Genomic DNA, 24,335 nt, shown 5'->3' with positions numbered 1-24,335 from the left:
TCAAAACCTTAATTGGGAGGGGGCACTCGCCCCCCTTTGCCCCCGCCAAGTTACGCCTATGTTGGGGTTACGCATTTTGTTTCCATCACCACTGGCGTGCGTATGGGGAGCTGATGAGGCTAGAGCCCCCTCCAAAATTTTGAGAAAAATCAAAATTTTAAAATGAAAGCAGTGAACTCGGGGAAAAACCAAAGTGGTAAATTCAACACCCCCTTAAAATCGCGGCCAAACAACCAATTAGGTCTAGTGCTTGGGCAAGAAACGGCAACAACAAAGCCCTCCTCCCGAAGCAGACAGCAGGGAAACAGGATTTTGTGAAAATTACCTTTGTACGCTGTGATTGGACACTGGTTGGTAGATGTAGGAATGTGATTTAAAATTAACAAAATGGAAATGTAGTCATACAGGTTGATACTCAAACAAATGGAAACAAGAAGTAACAGCAATAATTTGTCGAAATAAAACTGGGATTACTGTACGTACTAATTAATATTGGTTGGCCGCGGTGGCTCAGTCGGTAACGCGTCTGACTACCATGCTATAGGTCCCGGGTTCGATCCCCGGCCGGTTCAAATCCGGGAACTTTTCTAACGATGGAAGCGGTCCCGGCGCCCACCCAGCGTCGAATAACATGGGTACCTGGGGGAAACCCTGGGGGGTAAAGGCGGTCAGGGGCGTGATGCTGATCACATCACCACTCCCACTCACGACCGGATCAAGAAAGTGTGGGGCGTTACCCCCACACCCCCTATACGCCTTCATGGCGTAGTGCTAAGCACAGGGGAGCACTTTACTTTTTTTTTTACTAATTAATATTGAGTCTCTTCAAATTTCCCTGAATTTTTTAATTTCCCTTTTCGCTTCAAGTTCGGACTGAATTTTTCTGCAAAAGGGAAATTTCCGTTGCAACACTGACTTGCGCTTGAAGGAAACGTTATTTTTTTGTCATCAACTTGGCTGAATTTTGCGCATGCGCATTTCATACAATAGGTGCTATAATCTGTTGAGGTGGAACTGTTAAGGTAAATCTGCTTTTAATGTTGTAAAGAATATATTGTCAACTCCTACCTAGACTTTATATTATTCTTAGTATGGCGTAATTTTACTTAAAATAATCTAAACACATATATATGATTGAAGCTGTTCAAAAGTGGCGAAAATTTAACTAGGTATTCGGAGTAATGGCTGCTTGTCATAAGTTCTATGAGCTGTAAACATGGAGTAAGGAATGTTCGAATTTGCAAATTGGCAGTTTAACATTTTTGTATAATAATAATTTCTTCTGAGAACAGAAGAGTAGATTTTTGGATAGAGAACAATAAGAATGGCATCCTAGTTCATCTAGATTATGCCGTCAGCAACTTAAAACTAGCACGGCCCGTACACCTGTTGTATTTGTGTTCGGGCTATTTCATGTGCATTTAGTAGCTAGATAAACGTGTTAACAGGTTGTTAACTTGACGAACTCTTAAAAGGCGAATCGTTAATATGGCGTAGTGTACAAGACCGTTAATTTGCGTAAGATTTAAGGCAGTTAGTTCGCAAAGTATTAAACTATAAGTGTATGGATGTTACTTAGAACTTGCGGAAATTATGATTTCACGCAAGCGATAACTAATTTTGAGCAATGAGGATTTATTTATCATACCAATAGGTGTTTGAAATGCAGAATGCCAGTCGACATGAAATAATTCGAAAGTTGAGTGATAATTTTAAATTGTCTATATTTAATTAATGCAATATCATTAGCAATTTCTCTGCTAATTTTTGGATATTTCATTGCAAAACTGAAAACTTAGTCATCATATTGTACCTCAACAATGACCAAATACCAATGTATGAAGAGAGAAAACATTATTTTTAACTTCGGCAGTGGTTAAAAGTTATAAAATAAATGGCATATACAAAACAAAGGTCACTTGTTTAAAACTGCAGAATACATCAGTAAAAAATCGATGTATTGACAGTCTTCCAGTGATAAAGTGCTGTAATGGTTCACAACAAGGTGTTTCAATCACACTATTATGGCTGGAAACCAGGAACATGTCAATTCGACACATTGTCAAATTAATTTTGGTTATAAGCAAATCATTCACTGAATTAATTTTAAGCTATTTCTGCAAGCAGCTTTTATTTTGATTGAAGTGACCAAAGCCACATTCACACCGTTGTACTAAGTGTACATATCACTTGTAGTTTTGTTGTCCATGTTAATCTTAACGTAAAAGGGTTCACATTTTATAAGTGATCCAAACAATGTAGATGACCTGTTGAGCCTAGCAGATCTGACCATAGAATTAACCGATGAAAACTTTTCCAAATACAGAGAAATTGGTTTGTGTAATGACTCTGTTCTCCCAATCTGAAGTGTGAGGGGAAAACAGGTGTTAAATGATCATAGGGTCGTTTAGACAGTGGGTAATACAACTATGCAATTTAGTAAGAAATTAGTGAACTGCTTTGGTAACAGATCTGTCAATTGAATGCAAGCTTTACCAGTCAGCAACTTGCAATGTTGTTAATGTTGAACAGTGCTTGTGATACATTGGTTCTATTTTATTGAACATACCTCATTATGTTTCCTGTACAACAATAATAATATTTTGTCATTAAGCTTGAACAGCAATAGGCAATGTCAAACAAAATACATGTGAAATATATTGTAATATAAAATTATAATCCCTTTTATATTTAAGTTGCACTAAAATACAATATTTTTAATTTCAAGAAATTCTTGAGTTGAGTACAATGGTGTAGTAACTAACCAGGCATACAGTTTATGTTTAAATACATTCATAGGCATATTTGTCACATCAAGTACTTATGTAAAGTTACTTTGTACACAAGTTTACATTTTGATAGGGATATGAAATAGTTGTTACAAAATTTACATTGAGCTCGTTCCTTAAGTTAATAAGAAACACTTAAGTAATTCACTAACGAAAGTGTCAGTTGCAGTGTTCTGTTTATAAAGATTTTCCACATGGTATCTAGAGGAAGACATGTCCTTCTGGCAGAAATAAACTATTACAAACATTCATGCTTATTTTAATCACCTTGTTAGAAAGTTGTTTCTTGTTGCTTAATATCTCTCTTTGTTCAAATGATTATTTTCTGAACTAGTGCAGTTTGAAGACATCGTGCATCTGCATTGTCTGCAAATAGCAGATGATTTTCAGTGAGCAACCGACCTCCTGATCCGTACATTTCGAGTGTGAACAGTCTTCATGCTAGGATTTATGGAATGGCCAATGGCCATACTTCGTTTCATGTGTTAAAGTCGTGTGACTTTCAGAACGTGTCCAAAAAGTACTAAACTATAGTGGTGATGGTATGGTAATATGTTTACAGTATTAGTTTTGGCATCAGAAGTGTCTCCAGACTTCAAACTTACTTTCACTCATGTCTAGTATTCTGTCTGTTCTGTACTCTTGTGTACAACATGTGAAAATCATTACACAGTCAGAACTGTGACCTTCACCTTTTTGTATCCTGAGTCCAAGATCAGGTTACAATATCATTTCAAGGTCCACAAGTGAGAAACATCTCTTCCTGGACATACGGTAGGTGCATAGAGACAAGTTGAAATCTGTGCTTAAGAATTTTTTAAGTCAATGCTGTGTAAGAAATAATTGACTGGACCAAAGCTTAAGATATAGAATATACATCTGTAAAATTGTATGTAGAAGAATTGCTGTACTGCTGCTATTTTTTTTTAACCCTAGAACACTACCGTGTTCCAATATTACAGTGTAACTACCGCTACGTAAATTTTACGTACATGAAGGAATCTATTTTTAAAACAATCTCTACATCATGAAAACCAATTTCTATTCATTGTGAACATTATTTTGTTTATTTTCCTTATATTGGAATTTTATTCTTCATTTTAAAATGTATAAACATGGTTTTATTAAACATAGAATATTTTAAGAGAAGGTCTTGCTTGACAAGCCCATTCGTACATTAAGAATGAAGCCGAAAAGTTTGAATAATGAAAAGCAAACAATAATAATATTCATAACGCTGTAAATAAGAAACAAATGTAATTTTTAAATCTTGCAAGAAAATAGTGCATGCTTTTAAACTTTTGTTTTAAAATCTAAGTATCCAAATCGAATTTACAACTTTCAAAATTACGTGAAAGATATTTCTGGTTTTACACAGATACGTAAAATTGACGTACAGTGCACAACATAACAAACCAAATCAAGACGATCAGAGCTTGCACCCTCCTTATGTGCTGCCTCATGTCCTACAGACAACTTGAGGCACTGTTAGGCAGAAGGGTGAGTGGGTGAGAGGTAGGTAAGGAATTTGAGCGCAAAGCATACGTAAATTTTACGTACGGTAGTGTTCCACAAGTTGGCTTCCCACAGGAGCAGTAAGTAGTTGTTATCCTCCTTTTCTTGTAGTTGCAGAAACTGCAATACTTTCTGTTCCCTTGTGAGGTGGCTGCTACTGTACTTGTCTCTTCCTTCCCCAGTACCTTCAAAAAGCATGAACTGAATTCGTAAGAATAGTCTCTTTTCTGAGTTGCACTGATTGTTGTAGAAGTTGTGAGTGTGAATAATGTATCCATTGATCGCTGCTATGTTGATCATATTATAGAAAAAGTCACGCAAATCTTACGTGAATACAAATGGCGTTATTACTACATGCACGTCAAAATTACGTGCAAGATTTTTCTTCTGTTACTATCGCTACGTATTATTGACGTACAGAGTCCCACATAACACACAAACTAAAGACGTTCACTGCTTCCGCCCTCCTTACCACAGTGCTGCCACACGCCTGACAGAATGATAGAGGAATACCATAGGTGGAGGGGTAGGTGGGTGCGATGTGGGAGGTAGGGGAAGGAAATGAGCGCGAATCACACGTAAATTTTACGTACGGTAGTGTTCTAGGGTTAATCTGAAGGGGAGATGTTGCATTCTTCATTATTTTGAATGGTCTTATCTTTATTATTAGAACACAAATTGTATATGCATCTTTTTCTGCTTGTAACATATTTTTCTGTTACCTTGTAGGGCTAGTTGAAGGATGGAGAGATAAGGTACTCGCATCATACTGGTGAACCATTACTTAGATGCAGGTAAAGTAAGATTTGAATACTTGATGTATTTTTTATTTTGCAGTGACTTTTTTAAACTGGCAGACTGGGGTTTTCTTACCTTTGAATTATCTTGCTTGTGTTCTATTCAGTTAAGTGATGATTGTTAAGTAGCTTTGTTTTTCATTACTTTCTAGTAACAGTTTATTATAAATGGCACCAGCCCACCTAACTGTTTTCTGTTCAGTTCCTATACCAGGATTATAATTTCAATTCAACTGTGATTAGTTTGCCTCATCTGTCAATGGGTGGCACTATCTTAATCTTAAATGGATAGGATCTTTTTACAATGTACATCCTGCTGGATTTGAGGTTTCAAGCAAAAGTCTGGGAATTTCAGAGGTCAAACAAGTCTATTTTGTCTTGATTGACAAATGTGTATTTGTTGAACTGTTGGCTTGGTGCAATGAAACTGCGAGGCATTTGCTTTTAAAGAGGTCATTATGAAGTGCTGCACATGATGGGACATGTAGTTGCAAGTCTCTGCATCAATTTTAGACCCCTATTATATACCCCTGGTTACAGTGCATTTGAAAAGTAACTGTTCACCTGTAATGCACTACTACAATACGTAACATTGACGTACCTTACAGTAGTTGTCAGAAATGGTTCCCATGAACATCTGGACATATCTGCACACATTTCTTCTGGTTCTCGAAGCCTCGCACAAGTTGTTCATGTGGAGTGTTCTTGGTGAAATCACATAGCAGTTTGAAGTTCCTGGAAGCTGTGGGGGTTTCCTCGTTAAACATTAGGGTCATTCCATACCAAATCATCCAATGGTGGTTGCATGGCCATTTTAGAAAAAAAAATCATTTTTAGTGCATACGTTTGTACATGTTTCTAGATATCAAAACCAATGTTCAAAATATTTTCCTGTTATTAGTTCTCCTGAGGTGGCCATTTTTTCAACATGGTACATGTCTTTTTTTGCTCATGTAGCAGTGTACAGAAACAAAATTGCATCCTAAGTACAAAGATTATGGTGGAAATTTGAGTAAAAATAGTTAAGAAATTGGATTTTTAAGCCCAATTTTTGAAATGAAGGGGTTTAGTCTAAGGCTTGATATTTTTTTGTGTGTAGACCTACCTGCAGGGTGTCTGCAGTGAAAATATCAGTGCTTAGAAATGCAACCCTTTTTCACAGCATGGTCTCAAACATGGTTGTATATGTAATTTTGACAGTTTGTGGGATTAAATATCTCTGATGGGTCTTCATGAAAAAATCTGAAGTTTGGCACAAAGAAAGCCCTGCATGAACTTAAATCACAGTAAAAATCTCAACTTTTAGATTCAACTAGTTTGGTCAATATGAGGTAGCATATGTGACCTAATTTATGACTGCAGAGTAAGGTTAAGCTACATGCATACCAAGAATAATGAAGCCTTTTCATTTTCCTTTTTAAAGTTGGGTTATAAAATGTTATAACCAGTGCTTTTTTTTCCTGGCAGTCAACAATGCTAATCTATATTGGCACCTTATTATTGTTTGTGAACTTAACACAATTTTGAGTAGTTATGATGGACACATTAACATAACAAACAGTGGCGGGTACTAATATACTATTCCACAAACAGATTTCTTCATTTTTACACAAGAAACCACTTACGGAAATAAGTTCCTGTAGCATTGTCTAACATCTGGAAGGTGTTATCTGTCATGTGGGAATGTATCATAGCAGAAATTCATTATTTTTGTTGAAAATTAATTCTGCGATGCACAATGGCCTTTGATGCGTACACCTCCGTAGATTATTGTTCGGCGTGCTTGTATTTTGTCGATTGCAGGGTTTCCAACCACGCCATTGTTTTCCTAAAAGATGACATGTCATGGTTGCGTGGTGAAATTCGTACCGGGTGTGGAAGATCCACTGGATTTTGAAATTGGGTACTTGAAAAACTGGTAACTCCACACACCATTGACGAATAGCCCCAAAAAACCATTCACGCATAGTCCCACGAACCATTTCCTGCAAGGTTAGGTTAGTTTAGGCAAGCATTGTTAAAATTTTGTTCGTAAAATAATGCTAAGAAGCTAAAAAAGAATCACTTGACGAGTATTTTTTGGGTTACGAAGGTTCGAAACACTGCATAGACAAAACACAAGCATGACACGCGATGATCTGCAAAGGTGTACGCTCAATGCTGTTTCTTACCGAAACGAAACAACGCAAATAAAGAAGTACTTGTAATGTGAAAAATTGACATTACTTTCATCAAGAAAATGTGAAGTTTCGTAACAACATAATGCGAGGCCCTAAGCGAGATTAGAATGCGAGGCCGCAATGCGTTCTTTAAATTTAAAATCTCAATGTGAATCGATACAAAATCTTCAGGCATAGGTGCCAAGTTGGGGAGGGGGAGGGAGCAGACCCCAAAATTCCTCCAGTAGTATACACATTATATACGTAAAAAAAAAAATATTGTTGTCAAATTTATACTTGGCAGATTTATAGTCTTGTAATGCACTGCTGGAATTTTCTTTAAACAATTAATACATTTTTAAAGATGTTCTTCAGGCACCAGGACAACTTTTTTTTAAAAAAATCAGAAATGCAAACTACGAGTCTTTAAATATAATATTTTTAATGAGCTTTTCTTTGTTTTCTCATTTCAAAATTTGAAGGATGTAAACTTCACAAATCATTGCATAAGATGAAAATAAGGACACACATAAAATGACTGTGCTTGGTAGAGCAGGCGAAGGGCAGCGCTAAAAGACAATCCTTCCTGGGGGGGTCCAAAATATCTTGCTACTAGCTAGCTCTTCAATACAATCAGTTTCATTATCAAGAAATCTTAAAACGTTAGTTATTTGGTCCATACGTGCGAAATCTTTGGTACAACTATTTTACCTTTCTTTTAACATAGAAATTTTGACTTTGTTTCATGTTAATTGTATGTACCATATAAGTTTGAATTTCGGGACTCATATGAAAACAGTGAATCTCATTTTGTTTTATACATCTGAAATGTTATTGTAGTACCAAATATTTGATGCAGTGGCGTAACAAAATCGTCAGTCATGTGCCTTCAAGAAACAAATTGGATCCCCTGTGTACAGTCAGATTCTTACAAAAAAAATCAAGTAATTACTTTGAATGGCTGGTTGGGACTACGTTTATATTAATAATTACACAAATTGTATCCTCTACTTCTGAATTTTCATAGATTACAACTTATCTTTCTTTGACATGTGTGTGTTCAAAAGAAGAAAATACAATAACTTACTTATCCCCTCCCCCTGTCCCTCTTACCAGAAACCTGACTTATGAGCTGCAAATGATACTGTTACTTCACAACATCAATATATCTTGCCCTTTCACGTTCAACAGTGAGAATACTGAGTCCACTTAGGTTTTAATGAGACATTTCTGTCATGACTGTTACTGGAAGAGTAAGAAACAAACAGACACCAGTATAGAGAAAACTGGAAACTAGTGTAGAGTTATCAAAGGAGAAGAAACTTTGTCAAAGCACTTATGGATGTTGCTGAGACGATTTCAGATTTAAACACATTTCTGAAACATAGAATTTGATTAGGAAATTTCGGAGAATAAAATCAGCTTTGTTCATAGGGCAATAGTTGCAGGATGGAAGGAAGAACTGCTAATATTATCCATGCCCATCTTGAGTTGAAAACAAAGCAAGCATTTAAATACCTCACACCTTGCTCCGTGGCAGTTCGAGGTGCTTTATTGTTAACATTAAAATCTGGGGGGAAGTGCAAAGTCAATGGGAAAGAAGAGAGAAGACAAAATACTTTGCATTCATGAAAATAATAAATGGATAAATATGTCCAGGCAAGTCATTGTGAATTTTTGCATAATTGTTTCATATGAGAAATAAGACTATATTTTTTACTATTTTTCGGGCCCCCTTGGACTTACGACTCTGACTTGACGTATTCATCCTAATTATAATATTATACTAGAATTTTAAGCATTCTCCAAAATATCTGGCTGCTCACAAGTTTTCTAGCTTCAGAAATAATTTTACCTAAATGATTTTAAATTTACAACAGTTATCATGGCCACTAAATAAATGAGTTATTGCTCTCTGCCCATCCACCCTAACTCATGTTCATCCTAAATCATACATCATATTGATAATTTTATTGTCAAATCATTGTACAACTACATAATGCTCCTGTAAGTTTCATGCATAAAGGTCAAAACTATAGTCTATTCAAAGGTTTGAAAATGTCAAAAATGATCAAAACATGTAAGTATACACATACACTGTATTTACTTGAGTACCCTACACCCTGAAAAAAAAGTAAGAAAAGAACTTTAATTATGGTACGTCATGAATGTGCATGACTTACATCGGTATAGAGCTCCTCTGGTACATCATGAAGGTGCATGACTTACATGGGTATAGAGCTCCTAACCAGACATAAATAACATTTGTCTTGCATAGGCAAGCAACCCATTATGATGGGAGATAAAAAAAATTGTTTAAAGAGTGTCCCATATAATTTTGCCACAATTAAAGACATTTCAATACAATGTACTCAATTCTCCCTTTTAATGCTTAACCATGCAAAAATGTATTGTATCAGTTGATCATCACAGCACTCTGGTTTCCCCCACTTAAGGAAGTGACTGATAACCCAAGTGCTACCACATTTCTTGTGCTGCATCAATCAATGCAATCGTTGTATCTAAAAATGTCTGATGCTTTTTCTTTTTTGTTTCTTGGATACAAATTCTTTTTATTTCTGTTAAAATTCCATTTCTAGCATGATTTGAGGAAAATAGCCTGAAAAACCCACTATGACTTGCACTACAAGGTAACCAAAAAGGTTCTTGCTGTTTTTGATCATCAGAAACAAAAAGGTATGCAAAGAATGGCACATACTATTAGTCCTCAAAGTAATCCCCATCGGCATCCAGCACCTTTTGTTAACATGCCTCCAGCTGTGCATTTCCCTGGTGATAAATCTCGGGGTCTCGGACGGAAAGAAGTCCGTGAGTGCTTGCTGCAAGTCTGCCTCATTTGCGAAGTATTTCCCACAAAGGTGGTTGTCCAGGGAATGGAAGAGGTGATAATGTGCTGGCTCAAGGTCTGGGAAGTACAGTGGATGGCACAGTATCTCCCAGCCAAGTCACTGTATGGTATCCTTGGCCACCCGCACCACATGTGGCTTGACATTGTCGTGAAGAAGCTGTACACACTTGCGATTAACCAATGCTGGCTCCTTATGCTTCAGTGCCTGTTGCGCACGTTTGCAACTGCTGCGAGTAGAGGTCCCCAGTCAGTGATGGTTTGTCCCATTGGTAACAGTCCACTTGGCGACTAGTCTACCATACAGAGCATGATCTTGCATGGGTGTGAAGGTGGTCTTGTGGTGTGAGGCACAAAGTCCCGTGTGACAACCAATGTCGGGCACACTTGGGAGTGTCATATAGGATCCACTTTCCGTAACTGGTGAGCACTGGACTGAATATGGATGTGTTGCTGTGCCAAGAAAGCAACGAGAAACGGGCTGTTACACGTTGCTTCTTGCCTCCTGACAGTGTATGAGGTACCCTCTTGCTCAACTTGAACGTCTTTCCTATGTGATGCAGGTGCAGTCCGGCTGTTTTATCGGAAACCTGGAAATGGTTGGCAAGCTCACCACACCTTAGGCTGCTGTCCTCCTGTACGGCTGGCTTCAGGTCCTCCTCATTCAGGACCTGTGGTCGGCCACTGCTGGGTTCATCACAAAGTGACAGATCTCCCAACTTGAACTTCTGGAACCAATTCCTATTGGTGTGTTCATTCACAGCATTATCCCCAAAGGCTTGACATATTTGGCGACTTGATTCTGCTCCGGACAATCCCACCTTAAAGTCATAAAGCAGACAACCCCAAACGAGCTGCTTCAACACTTTCATTTCTCTTCGCCCCTGCTCAAGCTATGGCTGCTATGAGTGCGCAATGTGTCTGTATTGGGCAAGACCAATGTCCCCACTCCCACCTTGACCACTTTTTCCGGCACATGGCACACATATTTTCCTATCAGTGATCACTTCTTCCCATGTGATGTTAAAAATGGCTAGAACTTTTTTGGTTACCTTGTACATCGATTTATTTTTAATATTACAAGCTCTGATAAGACTTTTCTTTTGTGTTTTCCAAAAAAAATTGACAATCGTAGAACCTCACAAGCATTTGAGGCAATAATTTACAACATTTTCTGAAAAACCCACTTTTGAGTTATTTTTTTTGGGTGTGTTTTTCTGAAAAAATGATAGTGTACCACTTCACTCATACTCTTTTACCGGATGGTGTACCACTTCACTCATACTCTTTTACCGATCCAGTCTCCCTAAATTTCTCAATTAGCGCTCTTACACTATGTCTATTAGTAGGCAGACAAATTTATGGTAAATAAAAACTGAGGAGAGTGGTAAATAAAATGTTAGATCAGCGGTATAAACCAGTGGTGGAAAAAAAATTGGCACACACTTTTTCATTATAAGAGAAAACAACATACAAAAGAGCTATAAATTGATAAACTACTTCATTTTTATATACTGTACACATACACAAGTACTTAGCTGTCCAACCAAAAAGAAAACATCAACACAAAATCACTTCATTTCTAAATTGCATATCTCAAGCGATTTATTCATTGTATGTATTTAAAGGATATCCTTGCTGTCCAACAAATAAAATAATCACTACTGCAATACACAAACACATGTTGAAAATCACATGATGATAAACAAAATTCATTCATGACTGAACACAAATGACACCATTGTTTCCCTTGATGTGCAGGAACAGACTAATCTTATCGCTGCTACAGCTACAGAATCTTTTTTTCACATTCCGCGATTTCGCGCATCGCGAAAATTCAATGTCCCTATCGATTAGGAACCGGTGTACCTGGAAATGTAACGGAAAACTGGTCTTTCACTGTCTGTGTGTTCTCACCATGCTCACGAAAGACTATTCAATGAGAAATATTGACTGTTCTAAGTTTACATCATTCTGAGCGCACACGATCTCAATTGTTCAAAGGTGACAAACACACAAAGAACCAGACACACCTTCTCGTCTGAAAGCATCAGCCTGACTGGCTCGCGGAAGCAAACTGCACACAACGCAGGATTACCAACCTTTGCAGAAAACGTTACAGCGCATGGAATACAATCCTTCAACATATAATCATGTTTACATAGGTGTATAGTTACTTTTTGAACGCACTCTGTATATGACACAACCATGGAGCCAGAAAGAAGTGCTGGAAGGTAGGAAATTTGCAGAGGGGGAGGCAAATTTGAAAAACTTCTAAATATCATGTGTAAAATGCATTGAATTATCTTTTAATTTTACGTCTGTATGAGAGCAATAAGGAAGGGGGCCCACTACCACTGTGACACTGTCTGACAGTTGTCGAATATCTTAGTGCAGCATCAGATATCCTGGAGGAACATGGAAACAATTGAGGGCTTTTATTCAACCTGATTCTTTGTCATATGTCATGCTATGACATTTTGTCGGACAAGTATTTTATGCATGCGATATTTGTCTGATGTCACAGTTTGACATTCTCCAGCATCTGACAAAAATCACATGCATTGTGCTCTTATGAAACCAATGTTTGTTGGATGTCCCAGTATGACATTTTTTATGTACGAAGTGTATCACATCACGAAAACCAACAAAAATTGCATGCGTAAATGTAGCCTTAGACTGCAGCACCACTGCAAAGATGCTTCTGGAATTTAATTACTCTTTTGGCTCACTTCATCTTATTCAATATAGCAATGCACATGAAGGTTTTCTCCTTCCCCTGATGTAACACTGATTTAACACAAGTTAACATACATATTCAGTGCCCCTGAACTGTTTTTTAGAATCAAGAAGAATCGAGTAAATTGAGGTATGTCTAGTGAATAATAACAATAAAGTGAAACAGAAAAGTGTATGGGTAAATGTTATAAAAATTTGTCAAGTGCATGCTCCTAATCTGAGTTTTTAGCTCTCCCTTTCTCCTCCATGATTATTAATGTGACACTGAGGAAAGTAAATGTCCAGTGTTGTGGAATAAAATAATGATAATAAATAGGTAAATATTTTAATGTAATAACAACAACTTGATTCATTCAATCCTAAAAATATCACTTTTCTCGTTAATTAATGTTTCTCTGCCATTCCTACTGAATTTTCATTTTTGTCTTATTATTATTGAATTTATTAGACTCAAGCTTTATATGTAAACTTCATGAAGCTTTATCAATAGCATGTTCCCGTTTTAATATTTGATTTACTAAATCAAACCTTCTATAAATTGCATGCATTAAATATCCTTTTGACCATTAATAATGACGACTATATGTTGTCAGTTTCACAGTCTGATTTTTTACTAAATGTTGGCATTGCAGAATAGACAGTAGGGTTGTTTGAATAAAGCGGTCTCTATTTACTGGGCCACATACTTTTCCGGCAAGCTCTGTTACAATTTTCACACATCTGTCTACTGACTGTGGTTGATATGCATGTAGGAGATTTGGGTAGAACTTGACCATCTAAGAATGACATAATACTTTCTGTTGCCCCATGCTCCATCATTGGGGCGGAAAAAATTTTCAAGCCCACCAATCAGTTAATTCTGTATAGTCAGAAGCTTAACCCCTTAAGCGGGGAGCCCGAGTTGTGCTCGGGCATTTGAATTTGGCAGATTTTTGTGCATTTCAGATCCAGTCAATGTTCCCGTAGCGGGGAATTATTTTCTTTAGGATATACAGTAGTACATACATAGATACATTTCGTTTTGTACAGTTTGCTTGAAGTTACACACACGCACGCACCCCCCAACCCCCCTCTCTCTCTCAAAAACAACTGTGCATGTTCTTCCCCATAAGACTTTAATGGCAGTAAATAATGCCGGAAAGGTAGGCAACACACATTGCACCTTTAGGTGATCGGATCATTCTGTCTGTCTCAAGAGCAACTCGTCTTTCATGCAATAGCCAACAGGCACAGGAAAAGTCACGTGACTTGTCAGGTGGAATGTTGTTTGTCAGAAAATCGCCTGTTCTCAAGCCAGGTTGCAGAACCGACAAGAGCTACATGTTATATCTCCGAAAATGATTCGCCTAAAAATGTTGGAACGAAACGCTAAAACAATTCCTGACTTAATTACATAGGCTACTATACTATATGTGCCACAGTAGCTCAGTCGTTAGGGCGTTTTATTACATGCGAGAGATCTGGGTACGATCACCAACTGGGGAGAATCGGGATTTTGTCCACCTGTTCAAGCTACTCCGGTGCCCACCCAGCATCGTATAAAGTGGGTACCTGGAGGAAACTCTGGGGTGAGGGGGGTTAAGGTGGCCAGGGGCGTGGTGCTGATCACATCATCCCCATCTTTGGCTTGTGAAGAAAGCTATGGGCCCTAACTCCACACCCCCTACATGCCTTCATGGCTTGGTGGAAGGCACAAGGTAGCACTTTGCTTTTTAATTTACTATACACATCCCAATTTCGTCGGAACAGAACTTCCCAATCTCTACGTGGGCTTTCTTCCAAGTTCCGTAGGGATGTGAATAGGCTCCAATTTTTCTTGACACAATTCATACATGTTATATTTCCTTATAAGAACAACAGCCGATATCCTTTGGGTGCGTGTGTGTTTTGGGGGGAGGGGTATAATCCAAACATGTGAGGTGATCCTTTTCCCATTACTCCATTCTCAGAAATAAATGTCAATTCCACACACTGAAAATGTAGCACTTTCTACATCTTAGCCTGCAAATATCTAGTAGTAAAGTAATGTGTGGAAAGAGATATGACTCATGCTGCTGTCAATACTCAATCGTTCCCAAGCAGCCAGGTTCACCAGGCAAACCTAAGCGACAATTTTGTTATTTGGATTGCATAGACAACAGGCTTTAAGATGTTACTATATCGTAGGTCTCGTGGCTCAAGAACTACTTTCTCTGACTGTACACAACAATACACGAGAACAATTCACGTTACCCGATCTGAAGTTGGAATAAACTTTCCTGCCCGAACCTAGCTCGGGCAATCCGCTTAACGTTACACATTGCATCCCGAACACAGCTTGAGTAACCCGCTTGTAACTCAATGAATAAAATCGAAACACCCACTTAAGGGGTTAAAGGTTAAGATCAGGGGCTGAAAAGTTTGCACAGTTTTACTTCTTTGAAGGTTTGCTTCCTGAATTGTAACACCCTTCTCTCTTACATGTACTTGTTCATCCATTGCCAGCAACCTGTTTTCAGGTTGTGCGAAGAAAGCATTTATCTGAATAGCAGGATCAATTATTCATCACTTACATGTCATGTACAGGCCTCCCCAATGGTGCAGTGGTAGGGTCGTTGCCTTGTAATCAAGGGGTCCCGAGTTCGATACCCGGTGGAGGCTCATAGTGGTTTGGATCCCACTTTAAACTGTAGGTCCAGTCCTGATTAGCCTTACTGTGCATAAAGCGGACTTAAAACTCAAAATTAATCAATCAAAACCTTAATTGGGAGGGGGCACTCACCCCCCTTTGCCCCTGCCAAGTTACGCCAATGTTGGGGTTACGAATTTTGTTAAAACACCAAACCAAACATGCCATGTACACTCCTGTTCACATAAAGTGCCACATTTGATAAAGTGAGCAGTTTGTAAGCCCTTATTTCCTACTCTGTAACATGTTTTCAACATATTCACTTTACATTTCTTCCAGTTCCTGTTTTCTATTCAAAACAAGAAATGCTGAACATGTTTTGCAACTGTGCCAAGACACTTTCAGTTGCTTTCAGTGCCTGTACATTGCCTTTTCCCCTCAAAATTTTCACTAGGGTAGACATAATTTCTGGCAATATTCATTGCCTAACATGACAATCAGCTGCAACCTCTTACCATTAGTTAAATTTATTTTAAATACACTCATTTTATGAATGCATTTTCTATTCCCTTTGTGTATTAAATTTGAATATTGCATATTATTATTGTTGTACTCTACTCTCTCTGATATTGAAGTGAGTATTTTTCTATTTCAGCACTATGGACATTAGAAGAATTTATATCTATATCTGCAGGAAGTACAATGATAAAGCAAGATATTGCTTCCACACATTATCATGTAATCATGAAGAAAGTTAATTTTTTGAATAAAAGTTTTCAAATACTCATCATTATGTCACGGAAAATTGTTTTTGAATAATGATTTTATTAATATGGCTGATAATAACCGATACATAGTACAGGTGTTTGTTGGGGCTTTGTCGCAACATTATGAAGCTCTGTCAGTGGAAGCCAGCAAGCAGACCACATCAGAAGAAATTGTAGGTTGTATTGTAGATCGTCTGTGTCTCACTAACCCAACCGATTATGAACTGGCCGAAGTCATCGGGAACTCTGTTGGTCAGGAGTGTAAGGAGAGAAGAGTAGGCCCTTTGGAGAGCCCTGTAGCCCTGATGCTTCTCTGGCCCAAGACGTGCGCATCGGAATGTAAGGATGGAGTAGAGCATCAAGAGTACAGATTCTATTTACGAGAGAAACTTACAGATTCTTTGTGGACGGACAGCTTCACAATGGATCCACAGCTCATTAAAGATTATTTTTATCGTTACTTGTATCAGCCCAAGGATAAGGAGTACCCCGATCTCTGCCAGTTGCCTGACCTTAACGAACAAACACTGCTTGATAATCTCAGAGCGAGATTCAGCACTGGCTACATCTACACGTACGTGGGGTCAATCTTGATCGCCGTAAATCCCTTCAAGTTTTATCCCATGTACAATCCGAAGTATGTGAAGCTGTATCAGAATAGACGATTGGGGGAATTGCCACCACATATATTTGCTATAGCAGATGCTGCCTATCATAGTATGCTGAAGGAGAAATGCAACCAGTGCATTGTGATAAGTGGAGAGAGTGGAAGTGGTAAAACTGAAAGCACCAATTTTCTTCTGCATCACTTAACAGCATTGAGTCAGAAGGGTTCACATGGAAGTGGAGTGGAACAAACTATTCTAAGTGCAGGGCCAGTGTTAGAGGTAAGTGTTTTTTGTAGTCATTGTTGTATTTAGTAAGTGCATAATTATAATAATAATTGGGTTTTACTAGGGCAGAAATTACTTCTGATTCCTTTACATATTTTGGTCCAACTTAGCTGGAGGCTGATGTCTTCATTACGCATGCACTTGTTCTACAATGTGTGCCAGAAAAGTAATGAGACTGATTTTTTTTAACCATGAAATTTATTAATTTTTATACATCTAGTTTATCACCTTCCCTTGAACACCTATACACTGACGGAGGTGTTTGTAGCAGTGCTGGAAGGCTTTTGCTGGAATGTCTTTCAGCTCCTTGGTTACGCTCCTCTGTATGTTATCCAAAGTGCCAAAATGGTGTCCTTTCAAGTGGTCTTTGAGCCTGGAGAATAGAAAGAAGTCAGAGGGACTAAGGTCCAGCGAATAAGTTGGCTGTGAAACTATGTGAATGCTTTTTTTCTGCCAAAAAAATATTTGCTGGAGATTGCCGAGTGACGTGAGGCGTTACCATGGTGCAGCATCCAAGCGCATGCAGTGCCCAAATTCTGGGTTAAAAACATGATGGACGGTAAACTGATTCAAATTAACTCTCTACGAATCATTCTCAATCTCAAGATCCCTCACTCTTTCCACATTGTTGCCCATTCTTGAAATTGAAGTTCCTCCTGCTCAAGGTTTATCTTTCACTTCTTTTCAGGCCTCTAAAAAGGTGTTGTGCACTCTAAACACGTGTGCCCTGGATAGGGAATGTTCTCCATAAGCCCTTTGTAACTTTTCGTAAGTCACAGTAGGAGATTTGCCAAGTTTTACACAAAATTTAATGGCACAACATTCCTCATAATTTTGCCAGTCCATTTTCGTAACGCACCTCACAAATACATCTTCACTAAAGATGCTCTCAACAATCACATAGCAGCGAAACTCATACTGAGATTAAGGGAGATGTTTATCTCACTGCCACATAAAGGGGAAGGCAGATTCGGTTAGATTGCCATAGTGTTTCTCCAATTCGTTCTCTCCTCCCCGATGGTGTAGTGGGATCCTATGTTCGATACCTGGTGAATGCACATGGTGGTTTGGATCCCACTTTAAACTGTACATCCAGTCCTGATTAGCCCTTCTGTGCATGAAGTGGACGTAAAAGCAAACTCCAGTTCCTTCCTCATTTTTTATGTATCTGCAACAGTAACGTGCTTTTAAACCAAAATCACTGCCAGTAGCAGAAATTAATCAATTAATCACTTTCCTCAGTCTTATGCACACTATTTTTAGAAGTCACAATCGAGTACTCTTTATAGTGCAAGAACATATTCACAAGCAAAATTGGTGTAAAAATTGTCATGGATTGAGAGGAATGTTTGTCCTCCTCACATAACGTTCTGTGGTAATGATTTGTCTGTTTTCCGATAGACGTCCGCTGAATGAGATCTGCACTAAAATTAATCGTAGAGGCATTCTTGTCCTATTTCAGTTTTTAATGTACCTTGTTGAGTTCAGTACAGTTTCTACTTTGATTACTGCATTTTCTTTCACAATAATAATAATCATTATCTGATCGTTACTTTTGGCCCACTGCATACACCTTGTGGAATCATCTGCATACAGATGTTACTATTTGCTGAATTTGTCAGTCTCCATTTCCTCACTTATCCGAAAGAAAAATGCTGGACAGATGGAAAGATGACAAATACAGATCTGAAAAAACAAAGAACGAAAAGCCATGTATGAAGAAATAGGCATATCGGCTTATTGGTAAAATTTTGTTAATCTTACTGATTCGATAAATAGCTATTTTTATGTACACGCATAAAACACATTTCCAAATATGCAATTTCTTTTTTCCCCAAGGCAATTACTGATGCAATTAAACCACCAGTGTTTTTTGTTGATTGTTTGCAATTTAATATAGGATCGATACATCTTTATTCATAGGTATTTTTAAATTTTGTTAAAAGTATTTGTTAACATTTCATATTTGCCTCTCCCTAATAAATGCTTCCAATGTCTGCATTATTATGTACTTTCTTATGATTGTATTACATTTTCAAGATTGATAAGCAGCAAGCTGTAAAATGATTTTAGAAGTACATATGTGTATTGTCTGCAATGTGCTTATTTATTATGTAAATATCTTCAAGATGTACTGACTGTTGCTGTTTGTTTTTTAAAGGCTTTTGGAAATGCCAAAACAGCTCACAATAATAATTCAAGTAGATTTGGAAAATTCATTCAAGTTAACTACAAGGAGAATGGAATGGTCCATGGGTAAGTAATTTTTGCCATTCCTCTGCATTTCCATTAACCTTACCAGGTGTGTACAGTAAGTTTAGTTACAGCTAAAGAAAGAAAAAGGTTTTCAAGCTTATTTACATGTTTGGCCTAGGTAATATTTAAAATCGTATGGGTTTGTGCCAGTAACTGCTAATGAGGAAACAAGATTTACCAAGTTTTAATTTTTCTTTTATAATATTTTAGATCACACTGAAGACCACACTTGGCATGCTTTTTTTATAATGTAGTCGTCCTTTTTCTTTGTGTTTACATGCTTACATCAAAAACTTATCTTTCCAACAACACACATTCTGTAATTTTGTTTTTGATGTTTACATTATTTTTAGTAAAGGCCATTGATGCATTGCTTCCAGAGGCTTCGCTGATGTGTGACGAACACTTACAGTGTCACAAAACTTGAGTAAGTTTGAGATCGAAGCTTGTTGTAACTCCCTGTGTCTGATGGTGTGTTAAAAAAAATCTAACATTTCATACAGTTGTGTTCCTTGGATTAATACTGTCAGTACCCAAGAACCAAAGACTAAAACCAGTAACAATACCTAATCTGAAATGTATTGCTTTTGTGTAATGAATTATATTTTCTGCATTATTGAATGCCTGAGAAAAACTAAGTATGCTGTTTTCCAGGAGAGAGAAAAAAAATTCACTAACAAAAAATTTATATTTTGATACAGAAATCATGTATTTTCTTACTGTGTGTGCATTTATTGTTGTTGTTATATTAATTTCAGTAGGCAACAGTTGAATTAAGATACATAAGAGACAGTGTGTACTGCAACTCTTATAATAATTCCAAACTACTAAAGTACAGAAAGGCACATAAAATTGAAAAGTAATAATCAAAAAAACTTCCTATACCCTCTACTGACTGAACAGTAGTATATCGAATGTGTATGCAACAAGAAATGCATCTCAACAAACCATGCAGAAACCAAAAACTTTCTCGTTCGATGATGCTTGTTTCTTGATTGCAGCAAAGACATTATAATAGTAAGAACTTAAAATAATATCAGTGCAAGTGCTTGTTAAAATGTACTTTATTCTTGGGTACTGCCTCTGACAGCTAGTGCACTCCTGCTCCACCATCTACTTTGCTTATCAATTTTTTAATTTAATTTTAACCTTGAGAATGCTGATGGGAAGCTTGTCAAACTTTCGATTTTAAAGTAGTGCTGTTTCTTTTTTTAAAGAGAGACGAAATCTTAGACCACCTTGAAAAGCATTCATTTACCTAATGTTGAATGTGCAGAAAAGACCTGCTGGTGTCCATCATTTTGCTTATTGAATATACTGGCTGGTAATGAAAATATTTGAAAAATTCAAATGTTGAATATGCTGTGGACATGTGTATCACACAGAAAGCTAAAATAAAAATTTGATGAAACCTGTGTGGTGTACATTTCTAAGATTTTCTTTTTAGCAAATGATAACAATAGTGCAGAAAATGCCTTGCAGAATACAGTATCATTTAATTGTTTTGTCAGTGATCATTTTTAACTGTTCATTTAACTTACATGTTCCATAATAATCAGTTCAAGAACATGTTTTAATGTGGCCATTATCAACTGTTGCAATTTTTTTTGGTGAACAGTAATTGTATGTTTGTTTTTATCAGTCAGCAATAAAGTTTCATATATGATGTATAGAGGAACCTCAGTATTACATTTTTCAGGAGACCCAGATGAAATAACTTAAAATGTGGGAAACTAACATTCGGGAAAATTTTATAACACGTGTCTTTATCAGGATCATAATTATTGAATGTAAAGTACAGGAACTTAAAAGCAGTGCTCCACTGCCACATAGTGGAATCATGTTATGCTGGTCTTTTGTTATAATTTTGTTTTGGTTTATGCAAGAAATGACAATCACAATTTTTATTTTGTAGCACCTTGTTGCATTCATTGCCATTTTCACGGAAATAACAAGTAACGTATGAGTCATTCCATATGAAATCAACACAGCCCACTACCTGACCATCTCCGATTTTCATGAAATTTTGGAAGTTGAAACTATGAATGGAACTTAGTAACTATGAAAATTTTTAGTTTCGTGCATCTTGTAATTGTTAAATTATTCAAGGTCAAAGTTAGCATAAATCTCCCTTTTTGAGCCTGCTTAGCTATACTAAATCTGCTGTAACTCCGCCCCTATTTTGCCTAGGAAGCTCAAATAAAGCTTATTGTACAGGGAATTGAACAAGCTTTTCAGTGATATATAACTTGCCTACCTTTGGATAAAAATATAATTTTGTCACGTGACCTTGACCTTTGAATATCTCAAAACATGTCATCTCCAAAAATCTTGAAAAAAATATATTTGGTCCCTCATACCATACTCTAAAACATATCAAAAAATCATTCTGTGACTGCAATGGGATCAGAAGATGCAAAATAATATGTGTAACTATGTGACTGATAAAAGCCCCATTATATGAACTATGACGAGACAAATGTCCCTTAACACCCCCTACAAAATGTATAGGAGTTATCCTGGGTATAATTGGTGATGAAATAAATAGGTTAGGGACAGGGTGATCCCTAGCCATGTGTGTCAAGCACAGGTGCGGCATATTGTTGACTGCCATATTGAATTCAACGCAAAAATTTCGAAGGAAAGGGGATGATGTGCTATATGAAATCAAGCTAGAATTTCACGAGAAATGAAGTGACGAAGGTTTTTCCAACGTATCTTTTGCCAGCAAAATGTTATACGCATATCTTTCATTTACGATATATGCACATTATAATGTTGTCAATGTTCCTGTGAGCACACTCGTTGACGTCTCTCACACTCACATAGAACATTTGGCAATGTAGCAGGTGCAACAACATCGCAAGCTACAACTATGCTTTCTCTCAGATGGTCAGTATCACAGACTTTTAGTGCATGCACCATTTTCTTCAAATGTTTCTGAAGGTAAAAGACCTCCTAAGATGTTAGATCTGGGGAATGTGCAGGCCTTTTAATAGATCCCCGTGTGCCCAGCAATCTACCTAGAAAATTACCATGAAGACATTGCCACAATGTCCACATAGTGTGGTCACACTCTGTCCTGTTTCAAAACACTGCAAAAGTGCCATATCCCATAAGCAAGGATGAAAAACCTGTTCACTTAACAAATCCAAGAAGCCCTCACCATTGAAGGTTCCGTTCTTGAATATGGACCAACCATTCCAGTTCGCCATACACTATACCACACCATTAGCTTACCAGCAACAACCATTTGGCTGGGCAAATCACAGGTATTGCATATTATTTTTATTACCCTCACCGTGAACATAAAAATTAGCCTCGTCACTGAAGAATTTTTCATTCCAAAGGAAGTGTCACGTAATTGTTTGAGATACTTTTCCCAATATTCTTCACTATTCAACTATTTGGTGAATGTTGCTGATTAAAATCATATGCAATGGAGCGTATACTTCTTTCTCTCCCAAGATGTCAGCGTGATCTCGATGTGTTCCTAACACGTTAGGAGCATTCCAATGCTTTGTTTTTAACACCTCGAAAAGGAAAAAATGGTTACAAGCATGCAGTAATAACTTTTTTCTGGTTAAATATATGTTGGATAAACCTTCGTCACTTCATTTCTCGTGAAATTCTAGCTTGATTTCATGCATAACATCACCCCTTTTCCTTTGAAATTTTTGCGTCGAATTCAATATGGCGGTCAACAATATGCCGGACCTGCGCTTGACACACACGGCTAGGGATCACCCTGTGCCTAACCTATTTATTTCATGACCAATTATACCCAGGATAACTCCTATATATTTTGTAGGGGGTGTTAAGGGACATTTCTCTCGTCATAGTTCATATAATGGGGCTTTTATCAGTCACATAGTTACACATATTATTTTGTATCTTCTGATCCCACTGCAGTCCCAGAATGATTTTTTGATATGTTTTAGAGTATGGTATGAGGGACCAAATATATTTTTTTCAAGATTTTTGGAGATGACATGTTTTGAGATATTCAAAGGTCAAGGTCACGTGACAAAATTATATTTTTATCCAAAGGTAGGCAAGTTATATATCACTGAAAATCTTGTTCAATTCCCTGTACAATAAGCTTTATTTGAGCTTCCTAGGCAAAATAGGGGCGGAGTTACAGCAGATTTAGTATAGCTAAGCAGGCTCAAAAAGGGAGATTTATGCTAACTTTGACCTTGAATAATTTAACAATTACAAGATGCACAAAACTAAAAATTTTCATAGTTACTAAGTTCCATTCATAGTTTCAACTCCCCAAATTTCATAAAAATCTGAGATGGTCAGGTTGGAAATTGTACATATCTGTGTTGATTTGGCATGGAATGACTCATATGTTGTTTGAAAATACTCTTTGCAATTGGTCCATTCCCTTGGAAGGTCTTTTCTAGTTTTTAGCGCCAGCTGCATGGACATCCTCTCCACCCACCTTGCTCATGATACAATAACTGCACATCCCACAATGCAGACAGTCCTAGGTCACCTGGTGGGTGCACATTGCGCAGTGGTTCAGATCCTGCATTAAACTGTAGGCCTAGTCTTCATAGCATATGTGTGCATAAACTCAACTCCAAGATTCAAACCTCAAATTTTAACCCTTTTTAAGTGTTCTAGGTCAGCCCCTTCCGAGAGATTCATTTTTCCTTATTGTATCTTCTCACTTTTTGTTTTGTTTTTGTTCAAGACATGTATGTTTTTTTTCCTGGTATCACACACTATCTGGTGAGCATTTCAACCACAGCATTGTGTCATGCCACTGCAGTGCAGTGCGAAAGGTGTTATTGTAGTAATTTCTTTGGATGTTCTGGGCAGAAAACTATCTGCTCCCCCTTTTTTAAACATTGTTTATGTATTTTAAATTAGATGACATGGCAATACTATTATTATTCATATTTCCAATTACTGTTTATTTTATTTAAGATGCA

The 24,335-nt window shown here is 37.3% G+C and overlaps 2 protein-coding genes across 4 annotated transcripts in view; one reads left to right on the top strand and one right to left on the bottom strand.

Annotated features, from left to right (window-relative positions):
• The first annotated feature begins 972 nt into the window (after positions 1-972).
• Positions 973-24,335, top strand: part of LOC145984972 (unconventional myosin-IXb-like) — a 137,932-nt gene continuing 114,569 nt past the window's right edge. For all 3 annotated transcript variants that reach the window (XM_083118425.1, XM_083118423.1, XM_083118424.1), the window contains exons 1-4: positions 973-1,022; positions 5,034-5,098; positions 16,129-17,127; positions 19,295-19,389. In XM_083118425.1, the coding sequence (XP_082974551.1) occupies positions 16,306-17,127; positions 19,295-19,389 (917 nt within the window). In that variant the 5' untranslated portion in view covers positions 973-1,022; positions 5,034-5,098; positions 16,129-16,305. The remainder of the gene's footprint in view (positions 1,023-5,033; positions 5,099-16,128; positions 17,128-19,294; positions 19,390-24,335) is intronic.
• Positions 10,423-10,998, bottom strand: LOC145985511 (histone-lysine N-methyltransferase SETMAR-like). The gene has a single exon (XM_083119584.1). The coding sequence runs from the start codon at positions 10,996-10,998 to the stop codon at positions 10,423-10,425; it is 576 nt and encodes a 191-aa protein (XP_082975710.1).

Source organism: Lepisma saccharinum, chromosome 3 (assembly GCF_977018435.1).
Source record: "Lepisma saccharinum chromosome 3, izLepSacc3.1, whole genome shotgun sequence".
NCBI classification, from domain to species: Eukaryota; Metazoa; Arthropoda; class Insecta; order Zygentoma; family Lepismatidae; genus Lepisma; species Lepisma saccharinum.
The sequence above is the reverse complement of the archived record's forward strand: the minus strand, read 5'-3'. Positions and strand labels throughout refer to the sequence as shown.

What these genes read in the sequence shown, in the direction of transcription:
- LOC145985511 (XM_083119584.1), bottom strand. Translation starts at nt 10,998, where the DNA reads ATGAAAGTGTTGAAGCAGCTCGTTTGGGGTTGTCTGCTTTATGACTTT.